Source organism: Vipera berus (assembly GCF_964194415.1).
Source record: "Vipera berus genome assembly, chromosome: 4".
Lineage (NCBI taxonomy): Eukaryota > Metazoa > Chordata > Lepidosauria > Squamata > Viperidae > Vipera > Vipera berus.
In genome coordinates this window covers 67,175,869-67,202,310 of record NC_138206.1, presented here as the reverse complement: position 1 = coordinate 67,202,310, position 26,442 = coordinate 67,175,869, and the positions used below count along the sequence as shown (strand labels likewise).

Below are 26,442 nucleotides of genomic sequence, written 5' to 3'. Positions count from 1 at the left end.
GAAAAAAATCTAAGAAGCAGAATTAACAAACACTGTCTCACTTGGATGTAGCTTTAAAGCATTTCATTCATACTAAGCATTTTATTAATGACAGGAGAAATATCCTAAAGTAGAAGAGAATAGAAATTGTGAACATAGAGAGCTATTTGTACAGGAAGTTGGAAACAAAATGTTTCAAAATAAATAACTGCGCACCCCTAGCTACTGAAAATTCATTAATGCTTGCTGCAGTCTTACAGCAAAGTACACTCAAGTTTGTTGCCAACACTGTTCAGGTGTTTATTTAATTATTTAATCCTGCTTAAGTAACTGTAATTCAAATATGTGTTTAAAGTTTTATTAAACACTCATTTTACTCAATGTTGGTAATCTTAAGTATAAAAAGGTTATTTAAGAAACTGGAAACTCAGATTTAAAAATTCAGAGTCTATATCTCCCTATAAACTGCAAACATTACTATGATATATATGAAAGATCTCACAGTCTGGTTTAATTCCATGGTTTTCAAACTTTGAAACTTTGCGACACGGTTTTCTGTAATTATTTTTCTCTCAAGAAAGCCCCTGAATATTTCAGATCTTCTCCAAAGTTTCAGGTGATTTTTTTGTCCTACTCTAACAATGCCAGGAAATAATCAGAATCATTGTTTTCTAATTGTCTGGGATCAAATCATCATCTGCACCATCATACTACAGACAGATTTAAATATGATGGCAAGTCAATCTGATTTTCAGAGACGCTGATGTGCTTCTATTAGTTTTCCCTGTGAAAACTCTGTGAAGTTTCAAAAATATCTTCAAGATTCCTTGAACATTAGAAAATCATCTTAATCAAATAATTATCACAGAACTGAAAGGACAGAAGTGAGCCAGTAGCAAATGTATTGTTTCAATCAATATATATACATAAACACAGACATATATACATACATATACATACGTATATCTAGGCTAAAACATATAAGGAACGGCTGCTGGAATTGGTTATCTCTAGTTTAATGAAGAGGACTAGGGGTGACACGATAGCAGTGTTCCAATATCTCAGGGGCTGCCACAAAGAAGAGGGAGTCAAGCTATTCTCCAAAGTGCCTGAAGGCAGGACAAGAAGCAATGGATGGAAACTAACCAAGGAGAGAAGCAACCTAGAACTAAGGAGAAACTTCCTGACAGTTAGAACAATTAACCAGTGGAACAAGCTGCCTCCAGCAGCTGTGAATGCTCCAACACTGGAAGTTTTTAAGAAGAGACTGGACAGCCATTTGTCTGAAATGGTATAGGGTTTCCTGCCTGAGCAGGGGGTTGGACTAGATGATCTCCAAGGTCCCTTCCAACTTTACTATTATGATTATGATGCACACACACACATATATATTTATACACACACACACATACATGCATACTTACACATTTGTTCATAATTTTCAGTATCTCCTAGGAGTGGAGTAAAAACAAGATTCACGAGACATTTATTAATCCAAAAACATTCCTGTGGCAGCAGGAGTTGGTCGTAGTTTATTATTATTATGAAAACAGCACTATTTTCATTTTCTGATTTGTCCCAGTGACAAATCAGCACTTTATATAAGGATCACTATTTACTATCAGTACCGGGACAGGACAGGGGGTTTGTACAAATACAAAGAACCAGGCTTACCAAAACTTTCTAATTAAAAATAACTTTAAAAAAACAACTACCAATCAGCACAATGAGATTTTTTATGAATCCAAAGGGAAAGGGGAAAAATGTCTTAATTGGCCCAATATAGTGTCCCCACTATATGCTGCATATGGGTTTAAATAATGTACAAGTTTTTAAAAGGTATGAAAGATATTCAGGAGCATTATTCCATACTATTTTCTATATTTCCTACTCAAAAGTAGCTTTTTTTGGTTCCTACTAATTATTTATTTGCACAATATTTTGCCCATCCCAATCATAATTGGATCCTCAGCAAGATATTCTATATTTGTTTTATGCTTAAACATATTTTTTATTTTATTTTTTATTTTAATTCCATTTATATCCCGCCCTTCTCCGAAGACTCAGGGCGGCTTACAAACTTAGCAGTAGCCTTCATTCTATGTATATGCCTGCTTATTAGGGCTTTCACACACACCCCAAGCGGCATTATTACAAAGTCAGCTTAATTGCCCCCAACAATCTGAAGAATATATGCAATGAGAACATTAAAATATCTGTATAAATAGTAACAAAAATACCTGAATAGAAATCTAAAATGTTTTATAATATTTCTGTACTGTTTTTGAAGTTTTTGGAGTTGAAATACTTTTGTTCTGATAACCATTATATTTGAAGTTTCCAAGGCCATCCAAAGCTGTAATTCTGTGCTGATCCTATGCTGTGTTTTCTTTCATAACTGAATCAAAGTGCCGTTTTCCATCCAAATACAACATAGATTCTGAAAGAAAAGCAAATATGTCAAGTTCCATAGGATTACATGATCAATTGGATGCTCAGGGCTTTTTTATTTTTCACAATTTTCTTTACATATTTTCTTAATTTTTTTTTAAGCCTGCTTTTTCCAGATAGATAAAACCAGTGTTCGTGTCTTCATCATCATAAGAATGCTTAATTAGTTCTTTAATTTAAAATAATTTGTATAATACAAACTCAAAAAACTGAAGATCAGTACTAATAGAGGACATGAAATATGATTTAGATCAGGAGTCTTCAAACTTGGCCCCTTTATGACTTGTGGACTTCAGCTCCCAGAATTCCTCAGCCAGGCATGCTGGCTGAGGAATTCTGGGAGTTGAAGTCCACAAGTCATAAAAGGGCCAAGTTTGAAGACCCCTGATTTAGATACAGATGAAAGACTGAAAGTAATCTGAAAACTGATGGCATAGATTAGTATGCTATAGCACCAGATAAATGAAGCTACTGTATGAGAGAGAGAGAGAACAAGCAAGCTCATATTTCTAAAAATCACTACTTTTAATGTTAGAATTCATTACAAATTATTTTTTTATTGACATAGACAGTGAGATATTGAAATGATTACTCACCACCATATGTCTTGGGAACAACATCTGGTATTTCCCTCTCTATCATAAATGTGAAATGGAAGACATTGGTTGTATGGTGGACCCTGGTGTCTGGATCATAAACTTCACTGTGCACCCGAACCTGAATGTTATTTTTTTCAGTGTAACATACCTTTCGAAATTAAAAATTAGGATCAACTGATTATCAGGTATAGATATTCAAAAATGAATAAAATATGCAGGACATTTTATTACAGGTAGTCCTCATCTACAACAATTTGTTCAGCAATGGTTAAAAGTTATGAGGATTGCTTACAACTAGTCATTGAAGTTCCACCCATCCCAGCGCCCCACTGGTCATGTGATCACAATCTAGACACTTGGCAACTAGTTCACACTTCCAACATGTTGCCAAGCTTATTATTATGTAACTGCCATCCAGAAGTCAATAGAGAAGCCATCAGGGTGTCAACGCTGCTAACATCGGATGTTCTTGCTTTGACAACAGATGGAAATTCAGCCATTTTACTCTTTCGCTTTTAGAGTTAGTTGATGCTGGGAGGGGGATGTGGATGAGAGACCAGTTAGTCATAAAATAATAACTCAGCCATGGGAATCCAAGGTGATTGCACTCAGAGTTAATAAAGATTTGGTGGGCTGGAGAGCTGGGAAGAAAGCCCACGCTTCAAGCTAATTGGGGAATGTGATTTATGGCTGTTATTTGGAGAAGAGAATTGTGCTTTGCTACTTTGTGCCCAGGGAAGGGGAATTCAGTTTTTGGCTTTAACTATGTAGTGCCGATACTTTGTTTCTTGAATAAAAGATTCTTTAAGGTAAAACAATGCCTCGAAGTTCTTTTGAAGAGTTTCACCTGTCAGAACCATGACACAGGGAAGGTTGCAAGTCACTGGGGAATTCTTCCCCACCCATGTAGTCTCTACCAGAACCTCTGTGCTTGCATTGTGCCGGCCATTTGCACACACCCTGCTCCCTCACACACCCTCTCCCATAATTCTTGTTCCCTCCCCAAACTCCCAGTCATTTACCAGCCAGCCAGCCTGCGATTTACAACTTCCTCCTGGCTTCCCCATTGACTTTGGTTATGGAAAGCCAGCAGGAAGTTAGTTACCTTGCCTAACAATTATGTGCAGATTAGTTAACGACTGCAACCATGATTGCAGAGATTACTAGCAAAGCAGTCCCACTTTACAACCACATCACTTAGCAAATGAAATTTCAGTCCCAATTCCCATTTTAAGTCAAGGACTATCCATATTTTAAAAAGATTAATATTTATCCAACTTCTTAATGTTCAAAGGTGGAGTAATCCAAACATTTTAAATTAGTTTGATCTATTAATATGTTTAGTCTATTACCTGGGAAGAAAGTAATAGTAAGGATCCAATTTCAACTGGTTTTTGAAACATAATATCATCTACAGCTACCACATAAGGTCTGGAGTTTCTGGTGTAAGAAAAAAAAATGCATATTTACACATACATGTACTTTTAAAAGATGGACATGGATTGTTTTATATGTTAAATTATATTCCATGTTAGAAACTTCTTATGATCCTGAAATTTGTTAATAAATGATATAAAATATTAGTATATCAAACAAATCTAATTATGCATATTTTGCAAACTCATTGGAATATAGATTTTCAGGTGTACATGACAATCCAGTAAAAAAAAATCTTAAGGAATCCTCTTGATTACTGCACAAATTCTAACAAACTCAGGTTCATAACTGGTTATTGTAGTATACTACACTCACACTAGCAAGTATAAAGACTTTATTATTGCATTAAGCTAAAATCAACAAGCATTCAAGCAGTTGATTTTACAGTTCATAAGCTATTACTAGAAGATAACTACAAGTAAAATAACTCACATTTGTTATTTAAGAACAAGGTGAACTATTATGTGGAATTCCACAGCCATTCAAGTGTAACATGGTCTTCAAATAAAAATGATGTTATTTGATTTATACTGCTTTTCCTTTCCACCAGTGCCAAGAGCATACATCCCTACATTTGAATATAACAATACATAACTGATAACATCAGATATGAACTTAATAATTTCCTTTGAACAAGTGCTAAAGGGTACACCTAAAACCAAAATGCCTCCAGGGAGCACAAGATCTTTGCAACTTTGTCAGATAACGTCGAATCAAACTAAAATGTGTTTGATTTCCTATGTTGTGCCATACATTTATGAAGTTTCGCTTCCCCAATGTACAGATCTGCACATGGCTCACTGCACTGTACTGCATATACCACGTTGCTTAGTTTGTGTCTGGTTGTTTTATCCTTGGGGTGGACAAGCTCCTACCCTAGTGTATTCTTGGGTTTGAAGTGTGAACATACATTTTATTGGTTGAAGATCCTCCTGAGCTTTTCCAATATTCCTGCAACATATGGAATGACTACGTTGCTTCGTTTATTGTTTTCTTGGTCTGTTATGGAGGAGTTACTGCTGGGTCTTCTTTGAGATTTGATGAAGGCCTACTTGGGATAACTGCATGTTCTGCAAATTAACCTTTGTCCTATCTTTTCTCTACTGCAGCTCCCTATAGCTAGCAGTAAACTCTTCACCTTCTTCTCCCTCTCTTCTCTGAACTGTTGATACCTATTCCTTTCATGCTGTCTAGTAACATCATCAATAGCTATTGACTTGAATTTAGTGCAACAATACGTCTATTTATTAAAGAAATATTGTTCCTTACAGCTGCTACAATCTTGAATCCATAACTGCTCAGTGAACCCAATACAGGCAGTCTTCAACTTACAACCATTCATTAAGTGACCATTCAAAGTTACAACAGCATTGAAAAAAAGGGATTTATGTCTGTTTTTCAAACGAACATTGTAGCATCCCCATGGACATGTGATCAAAATTTGGACACTTGGCAACTGGCATATATTTATGACGGTTGCAGTGTCCCAGGGTCATGTGATCACTTTTTGCAACCTTCTGACAAGCAAAGTCAATGGGGAAGCCAGATTCACTTAACAACTGTAGCAAGAAAATGGGGTAAAACTCACAATAAGAGTCTTGCTTAGCAGTAGAAATTTTGGGTTCAGTTGTGGTCATAAGTCTGTATCCTACTCAGAATGAGATGGTTGTTATCTCAACAAACTGATTTCTGCCGCACAGGGTTAACAGATGAATAAAATCTCAGTTCCTGCATTCTTAAGTTACATCCATATTCACTGTCATCTGACACAGCATTTAATTAGTATTGAAAAATTAATCATAACCACACTGGGCCAACCTAAAATATGTGAAAACATTATATCAGGCAATACAGTTGCAATTGTATAATCAGATAGTGACTTAAAATTAAGTGGTTTTTGTGAAAATGAAAAGCCAAAAAGGCATGGTAAATATAATTTAATAAAGTGTTATTGATTTATTTTCCTATGCATCTGCTCAACAACAGTTTTCTGTGAGAGGGACCTTGGAGACTTAGTGGACGATCACTTAAATATGAGCCAGCAGTGTGTGGCAGCAGCCAAAAAAGCTAATACAATCCTGGGTTGTATAAACAGGCATAGAATTAAAATCACGTGAAGTATTAGTACCGCTTTATAAAGCCTTAATAAGGCCACACCTGGAATACTGCATCCAGTTTTGGTCACCACATTACAAAAAAGAAAAAGGGCAAAGAAGGGCAACTAAGATGATTAAAAGTCTGGAGACTAAAACATTGTTCTGTTCCAGCCTACAACCGGTCCTGCAGAAATGTCAGGGACAACCCCTTTGTTATATTCAATAGGCTGGAATTAAGCCAACCAAATTTATTTGCAAAAACTAAACGAAACAGTTCAAAACAGAGTAAAACAAATACAGACCGAGACTATATCAGAAGCTCTGCAAACGGTTGCCTTCAGCAACCAACACCTCCCACACATTCCCCTTTTAAACAACAGTCTCAGGGCGTGGCTTCTCTTTGCCTCCTCCTGAGGTGCCTCATTGCTTTTCTTTGTTCACTTCTGCTTGTCTGCCTCCTACTTCGAGCATCCTTGAACAAAGCCAGCTGTGGATCGTCTTCGTCTAATCTTTCAGGCTCACACAGCTGGGTCTGAGGAGAAACAAGACGGGAGGGGCCTGGCTGAGAGCTCTGCGATGCATCTGCAACCAAAGGCTCTCCAAACCCCTCCTCCTCCTCCTCAGAATTGTCTGATTCAGTTGCCGAAACCACAGGCTGACGCTGAATCACAACAAACATAAGAACGGTTGCAGGATTTAGATCTGGCTGGTCTAGAGAAAAGAAGGACTAGAGGGGACATGATAGTATTCCGATATTTGAGAAGTTGTCACAAAGAGGAGGGGGTCAAGTTATTTTCCAAAGCACCAGAGGGCAGGTCCAGAAACAATGGATGGAAACTAATGAAGGAGAGAAGCAACCTGGAATTAAGGAGAAACTTCCTAACAGTGAGGACAATTAATCAGTGGAACAGCTTGCCGTCAGACGTTGTGGGTGCTTCATCACTGGAGGTTTTTAAGAAGAGACTGGACAGTCACTTGTGTGAAATGGTATAGGGTCTCCTGCTTGAGCAGGGGGTTGGTCTAGAAGACTTCCAAGGTCCCTTCCAGCTCTATTCTGATTGATTGATCTTAAATTTTCCCTCACTACCAAGGCTTATGCTTTGTATATTAGTACGTATAAAATTAGGCCAAATACATCTGCATCCAGTGCAGGAATGCTGTAGAAAAAAATCATTCACAGCAGGGCTGTTATTTAATTAAGCAGCAAAAAGGTTCTAAGTTCACCCCCTCCCCGTTCCAATCTTCCAAAAATCTTTCCATGGCTACTATTTTTGCTAGCCATTCCTCTTTTCAGCATCTTCCCACCAACTTGCCTATCCCAATGGTTTCAGCATTTTCCCATTCCCATATAGCCCAGTGGCCCTCTTCCCAATCTTCCCAATATCTTCCTGCTATTGCTTCCAATCTTCCCGCCAGCCTGCTCCCTCATTTTCTATTGTATGCTTCTACAGGTAGTCCTCAACCTACAATAGTTCGTTTAGTGACCATTCCAAATTACAACAGGACTTGAAAAAACTGACTTATGATCATTTTTCACAGCATCCCCATGATCACGTGATCAAAATGCCTTGGGTCCGGATTATCTAAGGGAACACCTGCTGCCGGCATCAACTTCCCATCGTCCTGTGCGCTCCCACAGGGAGGGCCTTCTCAGGGTACTGCCGGTTAAGGAATGCCGGCGGGTTATTCCCAGGGGAAGGGCGTTCTCTGTGGGCGCGCCGGCCCTATGGAACCAACTTCCCACGGAACTCAGGACTGCCCCCAACCTTCGCTCACTTTGCCAGGACTTGAAAACCTGGTTCTTCAAGCTGTTTGGCCCAGACTGAGGGGTTTTAACTAATTTAATTTAATTGGGTTTTAGTTTAATTTCAGGGACTGTAATTTAATTATAGTTTTTAATTGCTTTTAATTTTTGTATGCTATGTATTTTAATTCTCCCTGTAAACCGCCCTGAGTCCTACGAGAATAGGGCGGTATATAGATTTAAATAATAAATAAATAAATAATAAATAAAATTCAGATGCTTGGCAGCTGATTCAATGATGGCTGTAGTGTCCCAAGGTCATGTGATCATCTTTTGCGACCTTCTGACAAACCATGTCAATGGGGAAGCCAGATTCACTTAACGACGGTATTACTAACTTAACTGCTGCAATAGCTCACTTGCCAACTGTGGCAAGAAAGGTCGTAAAATGGGGCAAAACTCACCTAACAAGTGTCTCAACAAGAGAAATTTTGGGCTCGTGGTCGTAAGTTGTGGACTATTTGTAACATTTTAAACAGTGTACATTTTTGTTCAGTTCAATTCAGTTTCAGAATGAGAAAAGATGAGACGTGACTGAGAAAAACATTTAATAACTAGTTAACATCTACTTAAAGTGCATTATGCTTCTTGCTCAGATTGCGCAAAGTGACCAAGCAAAGGAAGAAGGGAACTTTAAGAGAGCTGCTAGGTGAGAAGGAAGATTGACATCGCCCTTCCCTAATGTTCTGGCAATGTTATATTTCAAGTGACAGGAAGAGAGACATAGCCTAGTACTTACCCATAGCTGTAGGCAGTAGCCCATCCAAGTTCATATGCTTTTCTCATGAGAAAGCCTCCAAAGATTCTGTTGAAAATGTTACGTTCCTATATTCACAAATATCCATAGGACTAATGAATTTTGAGCATTTATACAGAAATTATTAAAGACAGGAGTTATCAAAACCTCTACTGTAGTACAGTTACTCCCTAAAATGATAAATATTTCTTAATATGATTTCATTGGGGCTAGAGTTGAGCAAGAAATAAATATACCACTTGCTTTTAATAATTACAAATTATGTATTAAAGGGATTTTTAAACTTTATAAAACTGAAATTGTCCACAGGGTGCAGACAAAGCCCAGGGAAGACTGACAGAATTCCCATTCTCTTTGTGCAAACAAATTAAGTTTTAAAAAAAAGTGACACCCTCTCCCACGGCTATTACGACCAACACACACACACACACACACACACACACAGAGAGAGAGAGAGAGAGAGAGAGAAATCCCAAGACATAGACTGAAAAATCCTGACTTAGTATACACCTACATGCATACATCCTCATCTCTTTAAAATTAAGAGCAATTTGTATTATTAGAATATTCCATAAGAAAAAGTTCAAAGTGCAGAATCATGGACTCTCTGAAAAGACAGAACCACAATAACCTAGTCACCAGTTGTATATTATAAAACAAGATGAGATATTCCGTCTATCCACTGAAGTGCTACTTTTGCTTTAAGAGGATTACATATTTGTCATTACTCTGTGCAGAATCCCAAAATCAGCAGAACGTATACAGGTGAAACTCGAAAAATTAGAATATCGTGGAAAAGTTCATTTATTTCAGTAATGCAACTTAAAAGGGGAAAGTAATATATGAGATAGACTCATTACACGCAAAGAAAGATAGTTCAAGCCGTGATTTGTCATAATTGTGATGATTATGGCTTACAGCTCATGAAAACCCCAAATCCACAATCTCAGAAAATTAGAATATTGTGAAAAGGTGCAATATTCTAGGCTCAAAGTGTCCCACTCTAATCAGCTAATTAAGCCATAACACCTGCAAAGGGTTCCTGAGCCTTTAAATGGTCTCTCACTCTGATTCAGAGTGAGGAAGACTGCTGACCTGACAGTTGTGCAGAAAACCATCATTGACACCCTCCATAAGGAGGGAAAGCCTCAAAAGGTAATTGCAAAAGAAGTTGGATGTTCCCAAAGTGCTGTATCAAAGCACATTAATAGAAAGTTATGTGGAAGGGAAAAGTGTGGAAGAAAAAGGTGCACAAGCAGCAGGGATGACCGCAGCCTGGAGAGGATTGTCAGGAAAAGGCCATTCAAAAGTGTTGGGGACTTTCACAAGGAGTGGACTGAGGCTGGAGTCAGTGCATCAAGAGCTACCACACACAGACGGATCCTGGACATGGGCTTCAAATGTCGTATTCCTCTAGTCAAGCCGCTCCTGAACAACAAACAATGTCAGAAGCGTCTTACCTGGTCTAAAGAAAAACAGACCTGGTCTGTTGCTCAGTGGTCCAAAGTCCTCTTTTCTGATGAGAGCAACTTTTGCATCTCATTTGGAAACCAAGGACCCAGAGTCTGGAGGAAGAATGGAGAGGCACACACTGCAAGATGCTTGAAGTCCAGTGTGAAGTTTCCACAGTCTGTGTTGATTTGGGGAGCCATGTCATCTGCTGGTGTTGGTCCACTGTGCTTCATTAAGTCCAGTGTCAACGCAGCCATCTACCAGGAGATTTTGGAGCACTTCATGCTTCCTTCCGCAGACGAGCTTTATGGGGATGCTGACTTCATTTTCCAGCAGGACTTGGCACCTGCCCACACTGCCAAAAGCACCAAAACCTGGTTCAATGACCGTGGGATTACTGTGCTTGATTGGCCAGCAAACTCGCCTGACCTGAACCCCATAGAGAATCTATGGGGCATTGCCAAGAGAAAGATGAGAGACATGAGACCGAACAATGCAGAAGAGCTGAAGGCCGCTGTTGAAGCATCCTGGTCTTCCATAACACCTCAGCAGTGCCACAGGCTGATAGCTTCCATGCCACGCCACACTGAGGCAGTAATTGCTGCAAAAGGGGCCCAAACCAAGTACTGAGTACATATGCATGCTTATACTTTTCAGAGGTCCGATATTGTTCTATGTACACTCCTTGTTTTATTGATTGCATGTAATATTCTAATTTTCTGAGATTGTGGATTTGGGATTTTCATGAGCTATACACCACAATCATCACAATTATGACAAATCACAGCTTGAACTATCTTGCTTTGCATGTAATGAGTCTATCTCATATATTAGTTTCCCCTTTTAAGTTGCATTACTGAAATAAATGAACTTTTGCAAGATATTCTAATTTTTCGAGTTTCACCTGTAGACAGAACAAGCTAGAAGCTATTTAGTCAAATTTCCAGAAAGTTCTGTTAAAACCAATGTGGAAGCATATGAAGTATATAATTATGTTCTGGAAGAGGGAAGAATCACTGATAAGATCCAGAGATCCAGTAACTATGCCTGATTCAAGTGCTTTTTGTTTTTTTGCTAATAAGCAAGTCATTGCTTAAGAGCCACTTTGGTATAGTGGTTAAAGCATCCAGTTAAAAACTGGGTAACTGTGAATTCTAGTTCTGTCTTAGGTGTGAAACCAGCTGGGTGACCTTGGGCCAGTCACTCTCAGCCCTGGAAATGGCAAACTACTTCCAAGAAGCCTTGCCAAGAAAACTGCAGTGTCTTGTCCATGCAGTCACCAGGAATCAACCCTGAGTTAAAGACACACACAAAGACACAAAAACTGTTGCTTAAAAATGCTGCTTGCTCCAAATAAGTTGCAGTATATAGGAAGTGATGCATATAATGTATATAATTTTGTTTTATAAAAAGTGCTTGTCCGCTTTAATGTAAACTTTTGTTATATTCTAAAAGAGAATGCCTCAGGGCCATAGATTAATAAAACTGCAAAATTGTTTAGCTTTGTTGCAGTTAATTGAAATTAAAGAAAATTCCCTCCAAACGGCTACCAGTCAGAGCTACAAGCACAAACATGCAATGGCAGTTATATATTTGGTGTGTATTTCTTGAGGAATATAGCTGCAAAGTCTTCTTTAAATATTAAGGGTACAGAGCAATTAAATTTCTGAAGATGTTTCATGACTTTATGGCTATGAATATTTATCAAGAAACCAAACTGCCAAATAGCTATTATAGAAAGTACCATATCGTGTACCAATCTGAAGCAAGAGTCAAGCCTAAGGATTAGTCTACATCAGCTATAGCTCAGTAAATACCTGTGGATGACAGATCTCCAAACCCTTTAATTTTGTGTCTTCCATCCATACTGAATTGGGTGGCAATAGCCGACTACGAAAAGTTACTGTCCTAAAAAATGAAGAAAGACATGTGAAATTGTCAAGAACACTGTTCTATTCCAATATTGTGAATTTCAACCTTTAGCTAAAACTATATGGATACCACTTCGTCCACATGCTGAGCATGGAAATAGGACCTTAACTTCCCCTACATATCTTAGCTTGTCTTCTCTGAGACCTAAGCAGGATGGTCAACGATAAGGATTGATGGTACCACAGGACAATATCTGGAGACTCCATATTTGATATAGATGTTGGAGAATCCAAGAACATCTTGTTATTCTTTCCCAATACTATGCTATAAACATATGTTTTCAAACTGTCCCTCCTCCAATTCTTTTCTATAACAACCTTCTTGTGAAGTAGGTTAGTCTGATAAACTGGCTCACAGTTACCTACTGTGCACTTATTACTGAGAATAAATTTAAACCTGACTCTATCTATGCACAGTCCAGCAGCTTAACTACTGCACCATGCTCTCTGGGAGTCCTCCAAACTGCGGGCTGCAGCCCGGTAGTGGGCCATGGGCTGCTGGCCACCGGGCCATGAGACAGGATGGCCACTGCGCATACGTGTATGCGCACACCCCCACGCACGCTAGCGCTGCAAGCCGTGGGATACAAAAACAACGCCATGCCACGTGGTGCAAAAATGGGCCACTGCTACACCTCAAGGTGTGAAAACGGGATGCTACCGCGCCTTGGGGTGTGAAAGTGGGCCTATGTCGTGCCTCGGGGCGCAAAAACAAGCCACCACACCACAGAATACAAAAACAGGCCGCCACCGCACTGTGGGGCGCAAAAACAATGCCAGCGCACCACAGGGCACAAAAACAGGACGTTGCACTGCCATGCTGTGCAAAAACAGGCCAATGCCACGCCTCAGGGTGCAAAAATGGGATGCTGCCACGCCTTGGTGCACGAAAAGAGGCCGACACCGCACCTCAGGGCACAGAAACAGGGCACTGTGCACAAGAATGGGGCAGGACTAGTATCACACAAGCGCTAACCCGCCCCATTTGCGTCACACGCATGCTCGCAGCCCCGTGCACGTAAGCGCATGCGCCCGTGCATAAAATGATTTCCCCGCCCTTTTCTTCCGGTCCGCCAACCAAGAAAGGTTGGTGAACTCTGCTCCAAATTGTTATCCTAATATACATGAAATGCATCAAGTTTGAAAAATGGTGACAAATGTTTATAACTGAACTGCCTACCTTGAATCCAGAGTATTCAGGAATATATTGTGGATAACGTTTCTTTCATCTTCAGTAGGAGCAACCTTCAATAAGGAAGCCCTACTAGATTCAAGCCGCCTGACCTTGTTCTCTGATCAATGGAATGAAACATGTAAAATGAATGACAATCGCTTCCAACAGCTGTATTTCACCCCTTTTTCAAAACTGATGAATAATTTATTTATTTATTTATTTATTTATTTTTGGGACTTATATGCCGCCCTATCTCCCGCAGGACTCAGGGCGGCTTACAACAATAAAAACAACAATACAAAAATTAAAAAAGAATTAAATAACAGCCCCAAAATAAATTAACTACAGTTAAAAATTAAAACATATTTAAAAACCCATCATCAATCCAGGTCAGCCTGATGGAAGAGAAAAGTTTTGAGGTCGTGGCGAAAGGACCGGAGGTCCGGGGCCATCCGAAGCTCAAGGGGAAGTTGGTTCCAAAGGGCTGGTGCTCCCACAGAGAAGGCCCTCCCCCTGGGGGTCGCCAGCCGACATTGTCTGGCCGACGGCACCCTGAGGAGGCCCTCTCTGTGTGAGCGCACTGGGCGATGGGAAGTCGTCCCCGGTAGCAGACGGTCCTGCAAGTATCCCGGGCCTAAGCCATAATAATACTTTTCTGAAATCTGTAAGCATGCTTTAGGCTACTGTAGGTACCAAATTATTTCACTCCCAAAGAACCTATGTTTCCCCCAATTATTTAGGAATGGCCACAAAACAATATTTCTCCATCGTTCCCCTCCCAAAAAAAAAATTTAAGCGGACTAGGAGAGTACTTACTTTCTCCTTCCCTGAAGATTTTTTCCTCCTCTGGGGTTTCAGCAATTAATGGATTGACAAATGCTGGTCTGAGGATATATTTTAAAAAAACAATATACATAACAGAGGGAAAATGAAATGTTTGGGGCTACAAACCAACATAGTTACTTATGTACAAGTTCATTTGCAATGAGAAATCTGTGTGTCTATTTTTGTGTTTTAATACAACTTTTTTTCTTATTTTTACTCAACAACACAAATGATTTAACTTGAAAAGACAATTAACTAAAGAGGACAGTCAATGCAGTCCACTAGGACAGCGTAGCACTTCAGATCTGAAGCCAAAACATGCTCCAGAGCATGCAGGGAAATGAAAACAGAACACCTGTCTGGAGTTAAATATGTCTATGGATCCTACAATAGCTGAAAAATTGACAATAAGGCCCAGCTGCTATAAGGAATTGTAAACAGGAGCTACATTCATTACCTGTGCACTCTAAAACTCCTTTTTGCCTTCAATATAAAATACCGTACAGCCACACAGTCTGACAAAATTTGGAATTTTGAACCATTCATTTTGTTGCTGCCTTATAGGTTTTATTGCCATTAATATTGATGCTCCTAGTTTTTATTTTATATCCATCTCTCTTCTGCTATTTTCCTTTTTCTTTTTGAACTGATTTATTTTGTTTCATACATTTTAACTGACCAGCTGCTACTCAGAAAACTCTAGTTATGGCGAAATAAATAGTATACGAAGTAAACAAATAAGACACCAATACTAATATAATAGGTCATTACCCCTAGCATATTCTTTGAGCCTAGGACTCAAATAAATAAAATAATAAAATAAGCAATAAACTATTTTCAGACACATGTATGTTTAACACCAAAAATGCAATCCTATACCTTTGAACATAAGAGTTTTTTGCTACAGCTTTAAGCCAATTTCAAAACTAGAAAACTAAACCAATAACATTGAATGAAAGGCAAAAATAGGACCTGAGAAGGAGGATGGGTGACACAGAAATCAGAGCTGCACTTTACAGCTATTCACAATACAGGGAATCCTCGCTTAAAAACAACATACTTAGTGACTGTTCAAATTACAATGGGCTGAAAAAAATGACTTATGGCCCGTCCTCCCAGTTACAACTGTTGTAGCATCTCCATGGCCATGTGATCGCAATTCAGGCTCTTGGCAACTGTTGCACATTTACAATTGTTGCAGCATCCCACAGTCAGGGGTTCCCATTTGGAACCTTCCTAGTTGGATTCCAACAAGCAAGGTCAATGGGGAAGCCAGCAGGAAATTGCAACTCGTGGTCACATGATGTCTCACTTAACAACCACTTTAGTTAGCAAAAATTGCAATGGGGATCATTACGTGCGGACTACCTGTAATTGGAAAGTTACAGAAAAAAATGGAAACATCTCTATCTGGCTGAACACAGTGGAGAACCTATGATATTGCCGAACTAGAACCCTCAGCTTCCCTCTGGTCATGCACCCAGGGGCTGATAGTGGTTGAAGATCCACAATACTTGAAGGTCAACATGTTCATCATCTCTGACCATCATTTGCATTCCTCACTGATTTCTTAAATAAACTGCTAGGAATATTACCTTTTATTTTCTGGATCACGGGCCACCATCACAAAAGTTGCATCTAACATAGGGCAATAGATTCCATCAAGTAACTAAAATAAAAGAATATGAGAGGGGAAAAACATGATTAGAATCTGTATGCAGTGATAATTCAATTAAAACTTGATACACTGTTTCAAAACAACTAATTTTTCTATGGATGCCAAAAAGAAAAAAGTAAGTTAATTTAAGTAGAATACATACTGCCAATATTTATTAAAAAGGGTTTATAAGATTCTCCTTGTCAATTTAATTTTGCTAGTCAAAAATCACATTCTCTTTAAGCAGACCAAAATACACTTTAATAAACATGGATGTTACATTCCAGTTTGCACTTACTCCTTTTAAATACTGTCTTACTCTATGGCTAACCTGCCACAGGATTTTGTTACAGGATGCAGTGTTGCTTGCCAAATGTAAGAATCTAAATTCAAAAACTCTTATGGGCAAATGAGGTTCACTGTCATTAACCTGAAGCATGTGTATCTTCACTTCCATTGAAGTTTTTCCAACCCAGGAAACATTCCCAGTAAACTTGATATCACAATCCGGATGAATATGCTGCTTCCATAAACCTAAAAGGGTAGAAGAAAGGAGTCAGAGCACAGATTCTAAGGATGGATAATCAACATTTATCCAAGGGCGGACAGTACTACTTCTAAGAGATCAATTTGGGGTCAGCAACCTTTTCAGGCAACAGGAGCTTCATGCAACATTATAGTATCAATTATTTTCCACGGCAACCTAAGCAAGAACATTGACATTCTTGGTAATCTTGCAAGAATTTGGTCTTTTAAAATGTTAAACACCATTATTTAATTTTTCCAGAAAAAAGTAATAACACATCTGGCTGTCTTTCCTGTTTCTATAATACAGTGTCTGGGATATAATGTCTTGCCTATGAAGTCATATATTTATTCAGTTGGACATTCGAGCAAAATGGAGAGGCTAGATTCAAAAATGGCATGTTGGCAACAAATGTATATTCATCAGAACATGTAGTTATTTCTGAAAAAGTTCATCTAAAAATGTCAGGAGAGCTTTGTCTTCTTTTTTGCACCTTCCCCCCAACATCAGGTTTAAATCTTAGCTGTTTTTTCAGTGTGAACTTCCCAGAAAGATATTAACCCATTAATAATTAAACACCTACCAATTTTATCCACGAGTGCTGTAACAATTGATAAAGGAGATTTCAAAGTAGCTTCATGTTTTGTGTGAGTATAACAAATAAGAACTGTAAACAAATAAACAGAGATGCTATATTAATTACTCTTAGAACTTAGGCATTTTTAAATGTACAAAGTTTATAGACTTAAAGAGAGTTCAGTCTGCCAAATTAAGACTAGTAGGGGTAATTTATTTATTTATTACAACATGCAGTGCTTTTTTTGTAAAACAAAAAGGTGCCGGAACTCACACATGTCATACAACCCGCCTTGCCTACCCTACAAGGTTCCATCCAAAAACGGTGCCGGAACTCCGTTCTGAGCGTTCTATGACAAAAAAAGCCCTGACAACATGTAATATTGTACAACGGCTTGTTCTGTCACTATTGGTGAGGCTGTTTTCTCCTTTGTACTTCCTTGATCAGGCTGTTCTTTATTTCTTCATTGTCTGAATTAGTAGTTCCTCAATTAGGGGATTAGGGTACACTGTACCCTGATAAGTCAGGCTATTATTTATAAACAAAAAGCAAACCCCATTCCCTTCTAGCATTGAAGATGTTACCTAGTTGGGTAATGAAACATCTACAAATGAACAATCAAGTTCGGAAAGCACCAAGGACTTGACAGTTCAACCCTATGTATGTATGTGTATAAATGTATATGTGTATGTGTGTATGTATGTAGTTCTTTACTAAGAGAAGATATTATATATACACATACATACATACATACATACATACATACATACATACATATATATATATATATATATATATATATATATATATATATATATATATATATAATCTTCTATTAGTAAAGAACTACCTTGAAAGACTTAAAATAACATAGCAGGAAAATAACAAAAGCTGCTGCCAAACTTTTAACAGTTAATTGGTTATACTGTTCTTTAATCTGGATTACATACAACTTAATATTAAGTTTTCAGTTTATATGAGTTTATATAAATAAAAACTTTATAAGTAATGAATTAATAAAGCAAAAACTGGCAGTGGAAAGCACACAACACACATTCCAGAAGCATTTTTCATTGCTACAAAAAATACATTAAGCAGGAAGGCACAATAACGTTATCTGCACTTTTAAAGGAGTTCTAAATAATTAATTCAATTTAATTCATTAAGCATAATAACTGCTTTCAGAATAGATGGGGACAAAAAAATTCAAAAGATGAACGAATTTTTCTACCTTCCTTCACTGATCCCACGGAAGCAGTTCATTACCAATTTTCATCTTACCCAAGCAACCACAGTCATTAAGAACAATGCTAATTGTAGTATCAGTTCAGTGGTTCCAAAAGAGAGTAGCCAGTTTTAAAGCTATCCCTATGCTATATGTTTAATTAATAATGATATAGATGTTATAAATATATAATTATATATAAATATATAATTATATATAATTATATAACTATATAATCCAAATGTGTTCAAATGTTTCCAACCTATTAGATCACTAGAAGAAAATGAAATTATATAAGTACCACATACCTCCTAAGCTGTCAAGGTCTTCAAGAATTCGACCAAACCTAAAATATTATACAGCAATTAACCTGTATGCATGTTACAGCACCAACAACCAAGTGTTTTATTTTACTGAACAATAAAAGTAGTCTACCTTTACCTGACAGTGTTTTGCATATTGAGATATTTTTCTCTTATTTCGGGCTGACTTCCTAAAGGCAAGATGACTTCTATATAGCTGTCTTTCATTTTCCTAGGGGGCAGGTCAGCTTGGGTTTTAGCAAGGAGTGTATGTAAGGCTTTTCTTTCATTCATTGCTTGCACATGGTCTCTGGAGGAAGGAAAAAGCAAAATCAGATTATGCCATATGGGTAAAAATCAGAACGTTAAACCTGACCAGATGAAGGTGCTGAGAAATAATAGTTAATCTTTGCCAATGGCAATTTCAGGATGTTTTTTAAGGATGATAGCAACAATGCTGGGTTTTCCCAAAGACATGTGATTTATTTAGAAAATAATATATGTATGATCAAGTCCACCGCCAAACCTCAGTTTATCAGACTTCAGATGCAATGGACAAAATCCAATGGATAGTTTAGGCATGTATAAAATCTCATTTGTACTTAATTGGCATTCTAGTCTCACACACTATCTTTCCCCCATTAGTCAGTTAAATTATAGGTTTACTCTATTAAGCAGCTACAGGCCATTATTAATCTGCAAGAATATATTGTAATGCCCTCTTTCACCTCTAAGAAATGCAGCTGTACCATGGTTTATATATATATATAGCACCATACCTCCAATTGGTGGATGCTCCCACTATCTCTCTCAATTTATTTCGCACTGAAACAAAATAAAACCCAGTCAGAAGTATTTAATGGGATAAATCTGACCAAGGACCTCTACAGTATTGCACTTTTGAAAAGCAGAATTGTAAGCAGAAGGCATGCAAAAAATGACTGAAAAGCAAAAGCTGGTCAGGTTCACTGAGGTTCCAATGAATGGCATGCTTTCTCGTTTCTATAACATTTTAATTTTCAAAAAATCCAGTTATCTAGGAGACTTATTCATTTCTTTTGAATTTAAATTTCAGGCTGCCTACTCCTTCACAACCCTGAATGGCATACAGGAATTCAAAAAGAACAAAACAATACCGTTAAAAACCATGAAGGATCATACAAGAATATTTGGATATCGTGGCCTACTCTTGAGTGTTACCCAGCAAGACAGGTTTGACATTCCAAAATAAATATTCAAATCAGGTCACTGTATGTACATATCCATACTCAGTTGTCCTAAAACTGCAAGGAAAATTTAAACAAGGAGCAGGTTTACCTTTACATAACTAATAGGACACCAATACACATCTGAAAATTCACATCTAGATTCTGTAAACAAACCAGATGCATTTTCTGACACATCTCAATCATAGCCATCAGCATTTGTGCTTTAGCCAAAATGTCACACTCCAATAGAAAAGGAACGTTACAAATTGATGACGGGAATAGCACCTATGGAAATGTGGAGTTAGATGAGAGTTGGAATCTTTTTTAAAAAAAAATTATATTATACAGATAGTCCTTGACTTCCACAGTTCAGTTAGTGACCGTTTGAAGTTACAACAGTATTGAAAAAAGTGACTTATGACCATTTTTCACATTTATGACCATTGCAGCATCCCCATAGTCATGAAATCAAAATTTGGATGCTTGGCAGCTGACTCTTATTTAGGACGATTGCAGTGTCCTGGGATCATGTGATCTCCTTCTGCAACTTTCTAACAAGCAAAGTCAATGGAGAAGGCAGATTCACTTAACAATCATTAACTTAACAACTGCAGCGATTCACTTAACAAGTGTGGCAAGAAAGGTCATAAAATGGGGGGAAACTCACTTAACAAATGTCTTGCTTAGCAACAGAAATGTTGGGCTCGATTGTGGTCATAAGTGAGAACTACCTGTAGATTGATCCAAATTATTTCTTTGTACCTTGATTCCTATTTCATTCCACCTGCACTGTGTGTCTGTGTGTGCACCTGTGCATACATGCACACACAAACATCACACCTAGAAGATAACTGGGTTAAACCCAAAGGTTCTGTCAGATTTTCTTTTCCTTTATATTACTGTCTTCAGGTCTCAATTAACTCAACATTAATTGCATAATTCTTCATTTGTGTCAGAAGCACCTTCAAAGTAGAAACATGGGGACTAGGGGGGTGCTGCAATGGTTATAAATATGAAAAATGGTCATTCAGCACTGAGCAAAAAGATAGGTATAAAATAAATCATAAAAATATAGCAAATGTAAAAAGTATGTAAAATAAGTATGATTGAAAATAAATGCATAATAAACTTCTACACTATTCTGAAATCTACAGTCTCTTTCTGAAAATGACTGTAACCTATCACTCTGTTCCTTACAGAATGCTAAAAATGTGTTTCACCGATCTTTTCCAAGTAAAAATACAAAAAGAGTTTTCTCTTGGATATTGTATTGTTTAATAACTTGGATATTAATTTGTTTATGTTTTTACTATTATTATGTTTACTTTTATTTTGCTTGTATTTATGTTAAAGGGGAGTTAAAGCGCATTATGAACTTGGTTATTTATATAGTTGGTTAATGTTAGTTAGATTATGATTATTATATTTGTAACACTGTACTCAGCTCTGGGAAGTGGGAGAGGGAGAGGGAGGTTTTTAGGGTGGGTTGGTTTTGGGGATTATATTGTAACTTTTATAAAACTTTTCAATAAAAAAAGAGTTTTCTCTATTGAAAAATAGTGGAGGCAGCAACCCTCCCACTGAGACTGTGGGAGCGAGCAATAGTAGGAATTGTAAACTCCCATGTAGCAATTGTGGGCACCTACTTAAAGCAGCTGCATCTTTCCAAGGACTGTGCAAGAAAAGCACTCTGTTTAAGGTATTTGTGATAGATGCTACATGTAGATGTACCTGAAGCACCTATTTTCCTTTCAATATAAAGCATTGCATAGCCTTAATATTTTTACTGTGGAGAAATACAAGAATATTTCAAATGGAAAATGAAATTATCTGATCTCCCCGTTAACACTGATGAAGAAGGGCAAATAGAGGATAAGGCCCTTTTTTAGAAGCACCCTTGGCTGCTTTGCTTTGGCCAAAAACATGAGTGAGATATAAGATGTCCTGAGGAAGAAAAAAAGAAAATAAGACCAAGGTAAGAAGTGGAATAAATCATCTAAAGCAGACATGTCAAACACAAGGCCCGGGGGCCGGATCCGGCCCACGAAGTGGTTTCATGTGGCCCGCAAAGCCATCCTGGAAACAGTGAGGGAACGGCCCCCACTGCCTTGGCCCTGGCCCAGAGACCCTCCTTCTGCCAGAGACCCTCAGATCTGTCCCACTCCTGCCCAGGCCCCCATAGGCACCCTTGATGTGAACGATGTAGAGCTGGCCACACCCACCCAGTAGGCCATACGCATTCTAGCCACGCCCACCCAGTAGGCCACGCCCACCTAGGTCATACCCACCCGGCCCCCTGAGGGCAACCGCAATGCTGATGCGGCCCTCAGTGACATTGAGTTTGACACCCCTGATCTAAAGAAAGTACAAATAAGATGGATGGATGAAATAATATACTGTTGGCCTTACTTTTATTTCCGAACATTTCATACCTGCCAGAGAGGGTCTGTCATTTGCTTAGATTGGTCAGCAAAGAAGGGAATGAATTCCACTGGCAGAAAGCAGGTAAGTGCCTAAAAACTTTGGATGGATGACAAACCAGGGTACTAAGATTTAGAGTTCAAGTTCCCATCTAAATACGATATTGTGGGACAGCCACCTTTTTTTAGCCCAGAAGAAAGTAAGGAGGACATAGCTTTTGGAGTGCTCAGAGATAGAAATATAAATGTAATAAATAAATAAATTGCAAGCATAGGCCAAGAAGGCAAGGAGGATATAAAAGTGCAGATGATTAACTAGCTATAGGTTAATTATGAAAAACAGCACACACATATAATTTGCATTTTGGATAGTAAGACGGATTTCATTTGCTTAATAATATAAACCCATTTAGTATCATTAAGAGGAATGTCAGAAATGCCCCAAAATATGAACTTAAGTGTTTCATTAAACCTCCAATAAAGACAGAAGAAGCATAACAGAGCAGACAGTCATATTAAAAAGCATACAGGTTACCACAACACACCATTATTCACATGAATGGGGAAATGTCCTGTGAAAGAAAAAACAATTAGACTATCAGGGAAACTTTTATAAAAAGGGGAAAGGAAAAATAACTGTATTATTTTTCAAGTCAATCACACAAGATGGTATGCTCAAGTACATATATTCTGCAGTACTGATAACCTACTTCTGCCCCCAAATTAAAATTAATTAATTTTCCAGCCAAATACAGCATGGCAGAAGATCAACGTGGATGAGTTTATTTTTTTTCTTCAGTTTCATATTCCCATATTTATTTATTTATTTCATCTAGATCTCTGTTGGGGGAAAAAGTTTTTAATTACCCAGTAAGATGTGCCCAAAATATATTTGGTATAAAAAGCTTTGCCACTCACAGAAAACTAAAAAAGAATCCTGATTATTTTACTCTTCTAATTAATTCTACAGCTTCTAAAAAATAGACAAATCACTAAACCCAATATATTGCTAGTTTTATTCCTGAGGAAAAGGAACAACACAGACAATTATAGATTTCTGAATTTACTATTACAGTAGTTACATTACCTTCTTCCATGTTCTGAATAACCTGGGAGCCACTGCTGGATGATGTCAGCATCCTAAACAGGATAGGATGGGCCTTGCTTAATGAAAACCATCTGTATCAAAAGAAAATACAGAATTGTCAATAATACAGCGTAGCATTGAACTCCTTAATCCTATATTCAAGGTCAATACATTGAATGGACTATCTTCCTCTATTTTAATGTCTTCCAGATATGTTAGGGTTACAGCCCCAAAATTCTTATCCAGAGTCACCCCTGGAATGCCTTAAACTGGCAATATGCAAAATAAGTTGCCATAAAACAGATATGAATTGTGTCTGCTTGCTGCCTTGAGTTATTTACAAAAATAATAAAGATGAGATATCAATAAACAAACACATCCTATACAATAGCATAACAGTTTCAAAAGGGTGATCATCCTCACACTTATGCAGAATCCCATAATCTATTTAATCTACATCAACATATAATCATATGTACAAAGAATTTGCTTTCCAAAGAGGGGGGAAATATTTCCAAAGTTATCCAGGCAAGAATAATTATTAAACATATCAAAATCATTTTTTCATTTGCAAATGGAGAAAGAAATGAGATGAGACAGCATATTGCACAGGGCTGTGTCTCCCTAGCTTCATATGACACATGCTTGGAATTTACAAGAATCTTTGCACAAAGAGGCTGTTTCCAGAGTACTCCTAGGAACTTGTGCATTACTCTTTCCAGAATGATTATAAATAAGCCTGCTCTAAGATTTCATCTGACATCAAACTTCATTCCAGTATTTAAGACTGTTAGCCCAAAGCAATCGACATAGTTGAATAGGGTATAAACTTTGACTATTTCCACTAGCCATATGCCATTTTGTAGCTATTTTCCACTATTGGATTAAATCTTAGCCTATCTTCCTTGAGTTGACCAAAAATATTGCTATTCCAAATTTTTCCAAATTATTTCCTCCATGCTGGTCCTGTAATATCTATGGTGGCTTTGTGCCCAACATTGTTGTCCTCACTAGTCCAGTATGCTTATATGCCATTCCATTTGCCTCTCTTTCTCTGTGGTGTTGTCATCCATCTATTCTATCAGCCTCGTAGCTTGAGAAAAATATGTAAAAATCAGGATTCTGTAACAAGTAAAATTAGAGCTGCTTTGTTTACCCTGATCCCATGTCGGTCTTTAAACAAGTCCATTTCACCTTCAATTCTTCTCTCCTTTTCCTAAGGTTACTTTTGAAGAGTGTAGTATGAGATATTTTTAAAGAGTATTTAGTTGAAAGTTGAAACTTGATAGATTGCAATGAAGAAAACTATTAAAATGTACAAAGAGGCTTGGGCATTTTTAAATATTTCTCTAAGCCTATCCCTACATTAATCACTTTTTTAAATCATCACTTTTTAGACAAGGGCAACAATCAAAAGAAAAATAACAGTGGTGGAGTTGAACAGTGAGCAAAAGCTTTGGGGCATGGTCAATCTTCTAAATACATCTGACATTTATGTCAACATCCAGAGGCTGGTCACTTGATCCCCTTAAAAGAGGATGAAAGCTAGCAAATATTAATACACTCAGTTGTCTACAGTAGGACTCTTGTCTGAGGTTTCAGGAGAATAATAGAATAGAGTAGAGTAGAGTAGAGTAGAGTAGAGTAGAGTAGAGTAGAATAGAATAGAATAGAATAGAATAGAATAGAATAGAATAGAATAGAATAGAATAGAATAGAATAGAATAGAATAGAATGATAGCAGACTGGTTCCATATTGGGTTGGGATCTGACTAAGGCTCTCTTTGTGGTCAAAGTGGGGCACTGGGATATAGGATGTGAAATTAAACTACAAAGACCAGTATCTTGTCTGAAATACATCGTACCTATTTTCTGCTACCCAGGGCCTTGCAGCTCTACTTCGAAAGCAGCATGGTAAGCAAAGGAAAATTTGCAACTTTCATTTCCAAATATGGAAAAATGTTTCTAAATATCCCAGAACACACTAAACTCTTAAGTAACAAACTGTGCTAATCCAAAATAAATCAACTACACTGGAGTTTAACATAAAACCCCGATTCACCCAATACACTTAAGGCTTTATGTGGCTGTTTGGTATTGCCTTGGCCACACAGTGGGCTGTAAACCATAGTTTACGGAATTATATCAGATTTCACAGAGACGGTAAAGCTTCCTACAACTCAAGGAAGCAAGATTGGGGGAAGCGACGTTGCAGAGTACGATCTTCATTTGCGGACGGGGCAGCCACAAATCTAACTCTCCAGCATGCAGCCAATCCTACTGCGCTGCGCTTATCGGTGGGCGAAAAGAAAGCGCAGATCCAAAACAGCAACAGTTCAAGATCCAGGCGGTGGCTTGTCTCCACCCAAGTCTTTTTTTTTTTTCCTCACACTGCGCAAGTCGAAGGGCTCTAGGCCCACGGAGCAGAGAGAGGGCGGGCTTTGCCCTTAGGAAACGATTCGTTTCGCGAGGGGATTGTACAAAGAAAACCGGCGCCTTAAATCCCCTACACCAGGGGTAGGCAACCTCGGCTCTTTTATGACTCATGGACTTCAACTCCCAGAATGCCTGAGCCAGCTTGGCTGGCTCAGGCATTCTGGGAGTTGAAGTCCATGAGTCATAAAAGAGCCAAGGTTTCCTACCCCTGCCCTGTACCCGCCTCAACCAACAGAAGCCTGTTCCGCTCCTGACTCGTTACTCTTTTTTTTTGCCACTCAGGGCCCACGTAGCTTGTTGCAAAGGCAGGATCGGGGAAAGTGCTGAAGTTGCTATAAATCACTTACCCGCGCGACAGCATTTTGTTCCCAGAGATCGCTAAAACGCCTGGCGCCGAGACTTAAAAAACCGCTTGCTTCGGCCCCGCTCCGTTACAGCCTCACGGCTAAGTCGCTTGTGCCGCCTGCCAAACGACCACGCCTGGAACAGGAACTTGGCT

General features: G+C 38.2%; 1 protein-coding gene across 2 annotated transcripts; it reads right to left on the bottom strand.

The window, feature by feature from the left end:
• Positions 1-1,434: 1,434 nt before the first annotated feature.
• Positions 1,435-26,442, bottom strand: ACOT9 (acyl-CoA thioesterase 9). Of its 2 annotated transcripts, XM_081327200.1 has the most exons (16): positions 26,291-26,442; positions 23,508-23,599; positions 22,966-22,992; positions 19,572-19,617; positions 18,932-19,102; positions 18,799-18,836; positions 17,272-17,355; positions 16,593-16,696; positions 16,101-16,174; positions 14,497-14,564; positions 13,687-13,798; positions 12,393-12,483; positions 9,106-9,191; positions 4,382-4,469; positions 3,027-3,177; positions 1,435-2,419 (listed from the first exon to the last, which is right to left on the bottom strand). In XM_081327200.1, the coding sequence occupies exons 1-16, from the start codon at positions 26,302-26,304 to the stop codon at positions 2,355-2,357; spliced, it is 1,311 nt and encodes a 436-aa protein (XP_081183326.1). In that variant the 5' UTR covers positions 26,305-26,442; the 3' UTR covers positions 1,435-2,354. The 2 variants fall into 2 exon arrangements, with proteins under 2 accessions (XP_081183326.1, XP_081183327.1); XM_081327201.1 differs by lacking the exon at positions 22,966-22,992.

What these genes read in the sequence shown, in the direction of transcription:
- ACOT9 (XM_081327200.1), bottom strand. An exon ending in AGCACTCGTGGATAAAATTG is followed by an intron (nt 16,697 to 17,271) that starts GTAGGTGTTTAA and finishes CTACCCTTTTAG; the next exon opens with GTTTATGGAAGCAGCATATT. An exon ending in TACTATTACTTTCTTCCCAG is followed by an intron (nt 3,178 to 4,381) that starts GTAATAGACTAA and finishes TAATTTCGAAAG; the next exon opens with GTATGTTACACTGAAAAAAA.